We start from the raw sequence: 12,463 nt of genomic DNA, 5'->3' as shown, positions 1-12,463 counted from the left end.
TGATCATATGGTTATGGAGATGCTGCAACAGTCATAAGTGTGAAAAACAATAAGTCACTTTTTTCAGTGTTGCTGAAATTCAAATGGTCACTAAATGTACTGTTGTACATTGAGGACCGTCTCTACTGATTTTAAAAAAGAGAAAAACAAAGAGTAAAAAATACACATAAAAGTTTTATTTATAAGTACATGCACACTCACCTGCATAGAAACAAAGAACAGAGACAAAATGTCATTACATTACATGAGGATAGCTGAGTTAATTTAGTAAATGTAGTATCTAAGTAATATCAGTAATAAGGAATTGATCTCATGGATTGTAGAGGCTCCTGCTGGTCTTGGTGATATTTTTTAACAACTCCACCCTGTTTTGTTTGTCCTTATGAATATGACTGGATGGATGGATGGACGGATAAACAGACACATGCAACTTTCCACTTCCATTTGGATTTTAAATAAAAGATTTAATCCCAAATTCTGTTCACTGAATAAATCGGTGCCTACATCATCTATTTAATTCACTTAACCGTAAACTTTTAAGACAGTCATGGTTTTAAATGATTGCTTTTTTTACAACTGAGCTCTTTACACAGTAGAGATTGTCTTGCTTTGGTTATGAAAAGAGTTCTACCAAACCTGTCCTCCTATTTGCTTTGCTTCTATGTCTCATATTGCCTTTGAAGTCATAAAGACAAGGTCAATAAAAGAGTGCATATACAATGGTATACATACATATATATATGTAAATATTTGTTTGCTTTTATTTCTTAGAAATGGTATGACATCTAACAATGAAGTTCAATGTAGACTGAAAGAAAAAAGCACACTGAAAAAAATAAATAGAACACAATTTGTACCATCCTATTAAGATATTTTAATAAACATTTGTGACCAGGCAGATGCTCTAAGGATAGAGTGCAGTATTTTTGTGTTATTTCCATGTAGATTTTGGAAGAAACTTGTAGTCCGAATGCAATAACTGAAATAATTTTCAATTTGATATATTCTTTCTGCACTCATTTTTGTTTTGTTTCCCAACTTGTTTTTTTAGTATCAATTTTAGATTTGAAGTCCATTCTTTGTAAAATACCAAATATATGGGTGGAGATAGAGTGACATAAGTAGAGTTGACAGATGTTACAGAATAGAATAGGTTTGTAAAGAGAGCCATTGTGTTGTAATGCTTAAAGAGGAGGAGAAGGAGAAGGATGTGCCATCAAGTCATTTTTGACTCCTAGTAACCACACGGATAGATCTTCTCCAAAACTATCTATTCCCTAAGCTGTTCTTTTAAATTTTCCAAAGATCTGTTCATCACCATTGTAACTGGTAACACCATTGTAAACAGCACAAGCATAACAACCATTGTAACACCATCTTGTTGCTGGTTGTCCTATTCTTTGCCTTCCTTCCATCTTCCCCAGCCTTTTCCAGAGAGCTGGGTCTTTGCATAATGTGTCCTAAGCAGAATAATTTGAGTCTAGCCATTTATACCTCGAGTGAGAACTTGGGTTGATTGGTCTGATGTTCCATTAGTTTGTTTTCTTGGCTGTTCATGGTATTCTCAGGTCCGGATTAGGTGACCCAGTTATATTTTCAGTCATATTCTTTTTCTGCCACCCAAAATGTCAGACTCTGTGACCAGCTGAAGAACATAGTCCTCATCACATTGATGAACAAGGGCATAACAAATAATTTGGCCTTGCAATGGTGGAACAAATGCTTAAGAAAACAGATCGGTGAAATATGACCTAGATTTCCTTCTTTAAAGAGCTTCTCGGTAAAGGCAGCTTGACTTGTAGCCTTATACAGTGGCTTCTGCAGAGGAACTGTATGGATGCAGAAGCCCATCCTGGTTTTTCCAAATGTCAGAAAGCAATACCCGAGGGCCTGCAAAACAGAGCAGAATGAATGAGGGGCAGGAATGCTATTCAGCAGGTTCTGACAGGTTCTGGAGAACCAGTAGCGGAAATTTTGAGTAGTTCGGAGAGCTCTACATGGGGCTCCCCTTGAGGCACACCCGGAGGCTCCAGCTGGTCCAGAATGCGGCCGCGTGGGTGGTTATGGGAGCGACGGGACGTTCCCATGTGACCCCCCTCCTGTGCAAGCTGCACTGGCTCCCGGTGGTCTTCCGGGTGCGCTTCAAGATTTTGGTTACCACCTTTAGAGCGCTCCATGGCTTAGGACCGGGGTATCTATGAGACCGCCTTCTGCCACCAGTAGCTTCTCACCGACCAGTATGCTCTCATAGAGAGGGCCTCCTCAGGGTGCCGTCGGCCAAACAATGTCGACTGGCAGCCCCCAGGGGGAAAGCCTTCTCTGTGGGGGCACCCGCCATCTGGAATGAGCTCCCCCTGGAGATAGGGAGGATCCCGGACCTGTGCACTTTCCGCCATGCCATCAAAACATTTCTTTTCCAGCAGGCCAACCTGGCCTAACCTCTCTTTTAAACTTTTTAAAATTTTTAAAATTTCTAAATTTTAAATTTTGTCTTATGAATTTGGGGGTTTTAAATTTCGTTCTCTGAGCCAATTATTTAATTGTATTTTAATGGTTTTTTAACATTTGTATTATATGTATTTTATTTGGCTGTTCACCGCCCTGAGTCTTTCAGGAGTAGGGCGGTATACAAATTTAATAAATAAAATAAAATAAACTGACAAATATCACCTCTGGCTGTCCCCAGAATGGGGTGGGAATAAAGATTTTGCAATATCCTTCCCCCAGGAGTGGAGAGGGAATGGGGATATTGCAGTATCCTTCCCCTGGAGTGGGGTGGGAATGCAGATTTTGCAGTATCCTTTCCCTGCCATGCCCACCAAGTCATACCCACCAAGCCACGCCACGCCCACCAAGCCACACCATGCCCATCAACTAATCAAAGAAAGAAGCAACCTAGAAATAAGGAGAAATTTCCTAACAGTGAGAACAAGTAACCACTGGAACAGCTGCCTTCAGAAGTTATGGGTGCTTCATCACTGGAGGTTTTTAAGATGAGACCGGACAGCCACTTGTCTGGAATGGTATAGCCCCTATTCTATAGGGTCTCCTGCTTGAACAGGGGGTTGTAATAGAACCCCTCCAAGGTTTCTTCCAACTCTGTTATTCTGTTAAGGAGAACAGACTTGCTCACTAGAGAATCATTAAAACTGCCCAGAATATCATTGGACTCCAGCTACCAGCCCTGGATGACATCTTCGAATCTCGCTGTTTGAGAAAGTTGCATAACATTCTCAGAGACTCTTCCTATCCTCCTTACAATATTTTTGGACTGTTGCCTTCTGGCAGAAGATACAGAACAATTAAAACTCGGATCACACATTTTCTGAACAGTTTTTATCCCAGAGCTATAATTGCACTCAACAATGAACTAAAGGGCCACCATCAGTGAGCTGTTGGACAGTATTACTTGGTTTGTTGTGTGGATGTTTGGGTGGTTTAGGGTTGGAGAACTGTGGTGGGTGGGAGTGTGTTTGAGGATTGTTATGTGTATTGGACCTGGTCTTTGGGTGCTAAGTGAATTTCGTTGTATGGATATACTGTGTATACACTTTATTAAGTTATTTATTTATTTTATTTAGATTCCATGCTGATTTTCAGCATTTGAGGCAGCAGAAATTAAGATGGTCAAAGGTCAGCTTCAAATTGATACGTTTGAGATGGGCAGGGGGTGGGGAGAAATAGTAAAATGGTGCCTTGTGGAATTCTCCCCAATCTCCATTCAGATGGAAGGGAGTAAAATACAAATCACTAGTTGCATATAATAAGTAGTACCAATAATTGCCCAGGTTTTATGTCACTCATTTTTTTTATTTAGTGAATGACCCATGTTTTAACTTTCTACTACTGTCTTTTGGATGTATATTGTCCATGTACATTAAATTGAGGTAGAAAGAGTGGAACTGTTGCCAATGTCATGCTGGACAAAATTCAACTTGTTTTAGTGAGGTGTTTGCTATGAGCAACCAATATTCTTTTGCTTTGTTCAGTCTGTCCCATAGTGTTTCACCCAACAATCAAGTTGAGTTTGTGCTGAGCTTTGTTTTTTTGTTGCTGTTGTTTCTTGTTCTGGAATTCCAGAATGTTTGGGTATTTTTGGAGCGATGTGTTAAATTAAAACTGCATGACATGAACGTAGAAAAACCAATGTGGAGCTTTCCGAAGTCTGGCAAGAGTTTGGACATATAAAGTCCCATGTGAGTATTAGAGCTGACCCAATTCATGCACTATTCAAAGCTATGCCAGGAAAAAAAAATACCTTGCAAATTGACATATGTTTCTTTTGAGTTCCAGAATTCTCTAATCTCAATTATAAAAGAAACACATTGTGCTTGCAGGAATGGTGAGCTTGCTCATTAGTTCTGCAAACCAGGGAGAGGGATAGTGTATTATAGCTGGCAAGACAAAAATTAGAAGGATAAATAACATGTTTTGCCTAAACTATGAATGAAGATTTCATTGATTTTTCATGAAACGATGAAGCAGCAAATGATGAAACAACAATGAAAGAAGTGAACATTGCCTTCTGGCGAATAGAAAGCAGAAATGGGAAGAAAGGAACTTTGAAAAATACACAGCTTCACGTTCTTGAGTACAGATAGTCCTCAATTTACAACTGCTCTTTCAGTGACCATTTGAATTTATGACAGACCTCTCCTACTAGCACTGATGATGTTAGCTAGTTTGGGTAATGAAACAACTGCAAGAAAACAAGCAAGCTCATTTCAACCCTGAGCTACAAATATTCTCCTTTATTTACTTAATTTCTGTAAAAAGAATTCCCATAGCAAACAATGGTTTGCTGTAACTACAGCTGCACACACTTAATAACTGCCACAAAAAAACATTGTAAAATCAGATGCAGTCCTGATGACCTGCTTTATGACCATCACAACTTACAATCAAAATTGCAGCTCAATGTCATAAATTGTGTACTATCTGCAACCAGTTAACACACCCAATGCTCAGTCTATTTCTGGTAAACCCTACTCTCTGGGATTTTTTTTACTTGCAGTAAGCAACAGCATCTACATCTGACCACCCTATACAGGTAGACCTCGACTTACAACCATAATTGAGCCCAAAAGTTAGTAACATAGTTATTAAGTGAAACTGGCTTCCCCATTGACTTTGGTTGTCAGAGAGTTGCAAACGGTGATCACATGACCCCAGGTCACTGCAATCGTCATAAATATGAGCCAGTTGCCAAGCGGCTGAATTTTGATCACCATGAGGATGCTGCAAGAGTTGTGTGAAAAATGGTCATAAGTACTTTTTTTTGGTGCCATTGTAACTTCAAACGGTCACTAAATGATCTGTTGTAAGTCGAGGACTACTTGTGTAAAGGTATTTACAGTATACAAATAGAACATAATAATTCAATACAGTAAATCATTACTGTATCCAGGTTCCAAAGCTAGAGGTTACAATCAGGTTTTTCCTCTGTATTTTTCTACTGTATTTCCTCCTTTCACTTTCAATTCCTTTAATTTAGCTGTAGTTTCTATTCCCTGAGTAGCTGAATTTTCTGTGCTGCCACTGCATTTACCAGCTAAGAAACATTGACATTTCTTCAACATAGCCAGGAAGGAACAGGGGTGACCCTCCAAGGTAAGTTATACAGGATGTGGGTGGGGAAAAATAAATAAAGAACGAAAAATAAATGTTTCCAATAGCTGGAAAATATCAGCCTGGTTAAGACTTTTCAAATAAAGAGCACTTTGAGACTGTTTTGTCTGAAGCGTAAGCACTTTGCATATTCTGTGACTCTGGGAATTCTAGCAAAATTATTGTAGGTGAATAATTGTTATTAATCCAGCACAGTTTAGATATACGTGTACTGAACAAATACTTTTAACGAGGAACATCCATTTAATTGGGCAATGGCAGGATGATTTGTTATAATTGAATCCACTCTTGCAGTCACATGCTAGACTAAGCGAGAACTGTTTTGAAGTGGCATTGTTGTGCTAGGGGCTTTCTTTCCTTTTCCTTCCTTCCCTCCCTCTTTTTTTTATCCCATATTTATTATGTTTCATAAATAACTCAAGGCAGTGAATACACCTAATATTCCTTCCTCCTCCTATTTCTCCCAAAACAGTTTGGGGAGAAAACTGTGAGGGAAAAATCAACCTTGGGCTGATTGCAAGTGGCCCAAGGTCACCCAGCTGGCTTTCATGCCTAAGATTTGACTAGAATTAACAGTATCTTGGCTTCTAGGCCAGCACCTTCACTTAACCATTATTTTAATACATTCAGGTTTTATGTTTTCACATGGTTTTTGTTAACAATATTGTAAATTGCTCTGAGAGTTTGGTAAAGGTTGGTGCAAAAATTAAAAACAAATGAACACATAATTCTCATGGCAGCTGGTTTGGTGTAGTGGGTGAAAAGCATCAGGCTACAAACTGGGAGACCAACATTCTTGTTCTACTTTGGCACAAAGCCACCAGGGTGATTGGCCAGTCATTTTTTCTCTCAACCCTAGGAATGTTGGCTCAGCCCAATACTGGGTTGACTCACTTGATGTGAAGAGCCAACAAAATACCCAGAAATAGTGGAAACCAAAAATCCCTTTTTATTCTGAAAAAGGTACACTTAGAGCAAATGCCACAAATCAAGCATACCAATTTACAATTTGGCAGCATATTAATACAGCTTCAGGCAAAGAAATTACACAACTTTAGTTCTTATTAGTTAATTACCAGGCAGATTTCAAGTATCGCTAGACAGATTTCATGTATCTTTTTATGGGAGTGCATTTCATTAAGCTGTCCGCCTCTGGGCATGATTTTTATTATGCTAAAGATCAACTTTCTGATCCCAGCACTCTCTAGCTCCTTTTGTTTATGTCAGGGATCCCCAAACCCTGGCTGTGGGCCAGCACCATTCCTTGGCCTACCAGGAACTGGGCCATACAAGTGAGCAAATCCCCATCTGCGCATGGAAAGAAGCCAGGCAGTGTAGAAAACCACACCCCCTGATCTGCAAAAAAACTGCACTCCACAGAACCAGTCCCTGGCACCCAAAAGGTTGGAAGCCACTGGTTTACGTGAGTTCAGCTACAGATAGCTCTTGATTTACAACTAGTCTCAAAATGACTGGTCCAAGTACTGACAGACCTACTGGGCCGGGGGGGGGGGGGAGAGTTACAATCCAGATTTGGAATTCTGATGGGCAACCTCCCTGGTCATGTGACCACACTTCAGGTGCTTGGCAGCTGGGCTGCATTCATGGCCATTTGCAGTGTCCTTCAGTCACATGATCATGTTTTATGATAGTTTTGCTGAAAACACCATTTACTTCCTGTTTTTAGCAAAACCGCACCCATAGAGAACCATTGGTTTGTTTAACTATCGTGATGTTCACTTAACATCCGTGGATTCTTTTACTGCTTCAAAAAAGATAATAAAATTGGGTCAGTCATGTGACTGATCCAGTTTACGATCATCACAAGTTACGACCGTGATAGGCAGGCTCCTTTATGGATGTAGCTTGAAGTCTATTTTTACTTGCATAATGGAGTGGCAAACTTTTCAAAATGGCTTTTAACTATTTCACTCAGAGAGCAACAATGAGAAATCATTTCTGAAAATTGCTGTCAGAAAAACTGAGGGAACAGACTAATTCAAAGGTACACACAAAATTCAACTCATAAATCTGGCTAAAGCACTTTTGTTATAAATAGTCCTCGACTTTACAACCACAATTGAGCTCAAAATTTCTGTTGCTAAGCAAATCAGTTGTAAACTGTAAAGTGATCAGTTTCCCCATTTAATGTTAATGTTGTACCAGGACCAGTTGTATATCACTGTTTTCAGTCCCATTGTAACTTTGAACAGTTGCTAAAGTAATGGCTATAAGTTGAGGACTATCTGTATGCTCAATGCTTCTTTCATTGCTTTAGAAATGTAGGGTTTCCTTTACTTTGGATATTTTAATATCAAACACCTATGGACCTTTTGTGACAGGAATTAGGGCAGGGTTTCTCAACTCTGGCGGCTTGAAGATGCTGGGGAACTCTGGGAGTTGAAGTCTAACATAGCTGAAAATTGTAAAGGCTAAGAAACACTGATCTAGAGATTCAAATTATAGTCCAAACACAGAATTTATTCAGGTAAATATATATATAGTGCATCAAGGAGAGAGAGATAAAATTTCAGTTAAAACTAAGATTCAAACTACTGTCCAAGGTGTAGGAGTGTCCTTAGTGTTGGTGACAGTTAATATTGCCATGTGGTAGCATCAGTCTTTACAACTTCACACATAAGCGTATAGGGCAGTGTTGGTGAACCTTTAAGGCACTGAGTGCCGAAACAGGAGCGTGCGTGCACGGGGGAGCACTAGAAACCAGAAGAGCAGCTCCCTGGCACACACAGGCGGGAACGCCGGAAACCGGAAGAGCAGTTCCCTGGCATGCATGTGTGCGCTGGGAAGCTGAGCTTCCGGTTTGTGGTGTGTACATGCGCGCCAGTCACCTGGTCTTCTGGTTTCTGACGTGTATGTGCATGCAAAGACCAGCTGGCCGGCGTGCGTGTGCATGCCAGAAACTGGAGGTTCAGCTTCCCAGCGCATGCATGCACGCCAGGGAGCTGTTCTTCTGGTTTCCGATGCTCCCACGTGGAACCCAAAATAACAACGGGCAACGGCTGGCGTGCCCAGAGAGGTGGCTCTGCGTGCCACTTTTGCCACACGTGCCATAGGTTCACCATCACGGGTATAGGGCAAACTCACTAGAAGTGAACTATGAACTTTATCACATTTGTTAAAAGAAGAAACCACAGGAAGGTTTGTAGTGTTTTCAGCCATTAACTCTGTCCTTTATTGAGCTTGAATTATGACACTTTCTGAAGCTCAGTGGAACAAAACCTGCATCCATTTTTTAAAAAATGAATGTTGTGTGAAGGTATTAAAAGTTTCAAAAATACAAATTTATATTTTCACCTATATGGTGTTTTTTTTTAAAAAAAAAACAATTCTTAGCTAAACGTGGTTGACTTTTTGACAGATCGGTGTCTTGCACCAACCAACGTAAATCAGTATGATAGTCTATGATTTAATATAGTTAATAGTATATTTAGTATATTTAATATAGCAAAACATCATTTGGCCAGTTGTATGAACAGATCCAGTAGTTAAATAGAGAGCTAGAGCCTTCTTTTTAACAGTGGGGGAAAAAGCATCTCACACCCGATCAAAGTCCTCACAAATCATATTCCACGTGCTTTATTAGTGTCCAGAAATTAACTTGGAACTCAAAACGAAGTAAACATTCATAAGCAGAAAAGCACCGCCAAATGAAAGCACTCCCAATTTAAGCAGGGTGTAAGGAATACTCCTGATTGGGGAAGATCAGCCTTAGTTACAGCTAATCAGCTACAAACCGCCTACTAAGAAGGCCCTAATCCTATTGGCGGCCTTCACGTGTTGGAGGTCGAGGGCGTGGTTCGATCGGCCGAGCCAGGGCTAGTGCGCAGGCGCGGACGTTTTATACGCTGCCTCTCTTTCTCTCTGTGTGTGCCTTCAACATTCGGTTCTTTATTTATTTATTTATTTTTTTTGCCGAGCGGGGTGGCGTCGTCATTTCGAAGCTGAGGGAGAAGTTGGGGAAGGAGGAGGAAGCGGAGGGTCCTGCGGTCCGCCGGCACAGGAGCCTGCCGCTGAGAAGCGGGGAAGTGGCCTTAGAGTGGTCCGACCGGGCGTTCAGGCCACGGGAAGTCAAAGCGCCGAGGGAGAGGGGGATTGCGAGGGGGAGCCGCCCTCTCCGCGCCGAATTGGGACCATTCGGGGTAGTCCTAGGAACTGGGTGAGCCGAGCCGCAGCTCCTTTGCCTTCATTAGCTCAGGGAACGGCCGTTTTCTGCAGGAGGACGACTGCGGCGGCGGGTGGAGTGTATGTGTGTGTACAGCTTTCCACCACCACCACCCCTTTTTTTTTTCTCTTTTAAATGAAAAATCGCTGCGACGGTGTGTAGTATTTGCCCGGCTAACCCCGGGTAAATAATGAATCTCCCCCCGCGGATTCCCGTGGGACCAGAAGGGCGTTCGTGCATGGCTCCCTTATTAGGAGGAGTCCCCGAGACTTAAAATACCCGACGGTTTTTGGGTTATACTTTATAGATCCGTGTTGAAAAATAATGATTAGCGTAAATACTCTCTTAAGACACTTTCGTGATCCGTTTCTCATCTCTGCCGTTTCCATTTAATTGCAATCGTTGCTCTCTTTGTACTGTGGGGAAAGGCGGGAGGGAGAGATGAAATACGTTCATTGCTGCTGCGAGGGATCACTTTTAGCATTACTTTTATTTTTCGTCCCCTTCTTTCTCGCTCCCTTTATGCCATCCCAAGTTTGTTTGTTTTTTAAACTTTCAACCTGTGTCTTGTTCCAGCTTCATTGCTTTGATTTTTATTTTTTTTATTTTTTTTGCAAAGAATGATGCATGGAGCTTATTTTTTATTCATACTTCCAAGCGGGTGTTAATAAACTGATGGCACAAAGATGTGTAACATAAATGTGAAATGAAATCTGTTAAGAAAAAGCCTAATGAGTGTGCTATAGGGATGACTGACAATCCTTGGATAGTTTTTGCCACTGGCTTGTGTCAGCGTTTATTAACTTGTCTGATAAGCAAGACCACAGGCCATACTGAGACTTGATGAATGGTTTTATGTTGTCAAGTTTGTATTAGGAAATCAATAGTTTGTATCAATAGTCTTGCAGATGGGTTGTTTTTTTTTTTCTGGTGGTTGAGCTTTTAGTTTGGATTCATCTTGCAAATTCATTTAGAATTACTACCTTTTATATAGCTGACGATGTTAACAATATCTTGAAGACTCATTATTAAGTGACATGTAGTAATAATTCCTTGTTTGTTATCCCCTATTGCCATTGGGTAGAAAGAGCTTCTGGATTATGAGTTTTCATTCCTTTCTCCTTGCAACTCGGAGTCAAATTAACTAAAAGCATTTGCTTGTTTTTTAAAGCAGTTTGTCCAGTCTTAACCTTCGATTAATGAATCAAGGTACTTAGGAAATTGGAATTTCCCCCTAAAATTTGAAGTTAACTACAGGATTAGATTGTAGTTAATCTAATCCTGTAGTTGAACTACTGGATTTGGGCATGAGTCAGCATTTCATATGTATTTGATGTGAATGTGTCAAATAAACAATGGAAGTTACCTCATATTTAGTATTTGAACAACATTTAGGTGTGCCAAACTCTTCTAATGTGGACATGGGGAAGTTATTTTTGAGGATATTCTATATGTAAAAATAACAGTAAAGAAAACATGTTGTCTTTTTGACATGCACAAAAATGAGGTTGGTATAATACCAATATATAGGAAGGTTGGCTGGAGAAATGTACTGAAAGCTGATAGCATTTGGTAGAATGTAGAAGCACTTTTTTCTGCTTTTCAATTGATTATCAAGTAACATACCTGCTAAATCTCTAATGGGTATTATGCATTTTCCAACAATTTTCCCAAGTCAAAGGTTTTTTAAAAAATAAATGGACTATTCCAATGATTGTTTATTCTCTGGCTATTTTGGTTGCTGAAGGGATTCATTTATTTCTTATATTTTGTGTACTCCATTCTGAGAGGTTAGAATAATGCAATGAAAACGGCTCATATTGCCCATACAAAACTTCAGGGAAGAACTCTGGACTTCCTGTGATAGGAACTCATTTTAGAAGAGTGCCATAGTTTAGATACTCCTTTATGGTGTATGCATATGAATGCAGTTTTATTAAAAAGGGAAATTTGACTAGGAAAAAAAAAAGTTTATACCACCTGTATAGTTTAGGAGATTAAAGATTTGATTTATGGTTCTCCTCCAACAAGATAAACAATACCTATTGACTATTTAAGGAAGACATTTTTGTATCATACTTCAAAAAATATAAATTTTATTTTCTACATATTTTTCTAAGCATGGATATTCTGTGTTTTAGGAAAACTATTATTGCTTTCACTTGTTACATTTGTTTTTTTTTTCCTTCAGAAGCTGATATATGCAAGATTCTTTTCAACAGTCCTGCACAATATTTTTATTCTCAGGTGCTTTGTCATTACAAAATAATTAACCCATCTTCCTGTGTGATGGGATACTTAGTTCTAAATTCTGAATATGCTGCCATTGAATTTCTTGCATATTAATGCTTCAAACTCACAACGCTTGCCAATTTTCCATATAAAATTCAAGTGTATTTCTATTGCAGGTAAAGATGCAGGAAGCAGATCTAGTAGCAAAAATGCTTCGAGCTGTTCTCCAGTCTCATAAAACTGGAGTGCCCTTTTCCTATTTGCAAGGGGAATATAAATCTTTAACTGGAGATTGGATTCCTTATAAGCAGCTGGGACATGCTACGTTAGAGGGATATCTGAAGAGCATTCCTGGAGTTGTTAGAATTGAAATTAGCAGAAGTGGTGAGGTGAGATATCCTTTCTTTATAATTAAGCTAT

General features: G+C 39.7%; 1 protein-coding gene across 1 annotated transcript in view; it reads left to right on the top strand.

Annotated features, from left to right (window-relative positions):
* The first annotated feature begins 9,583 nt into the window (after positions 1-9,583).
* Positions 9,584-12,463, top strand: part of TDRD7 (tudor domain containing 7) — a 31,222-nt gene continuing 28,342 nt past the window's right edge. The window contains exons 1-2 of the mRNA XM_070935416.1: positions 9,584-9,805; positions 12,220-12,432. Of these exons, the coding sequence (XP_070791517.1) occupies positions 12,226-12,432 (207 nt within the window). The 5' untranslated portion in view covers positions 9,584-9,805; positions 12,220-12,225. The remainder of the gene's footprint in view (positions 9,806-12,219; positions 12,433-12,463) is intronic.

This window comes from Pituophis catenifer, unplaced genomic scaffold (assembly GCF_029215685.1).
Source record: "Pituophis catenifer annectens isolate HBS135680 unplaced genomic scaffold, rPitCat1.0.hap2 SCAF_2, whole genome shotgun sequence".
NCBI lineage: Eukaryota > Metazoa > Chordata > Lepidosauria > Squamata > Colubridae > Pituophis > Pituophis catenifer.
The sequence above is the reverse complement of the archived record's forward strand: the minus strand, read 5'-3'. Positions and strand labels throughout refer to the sequence as shown.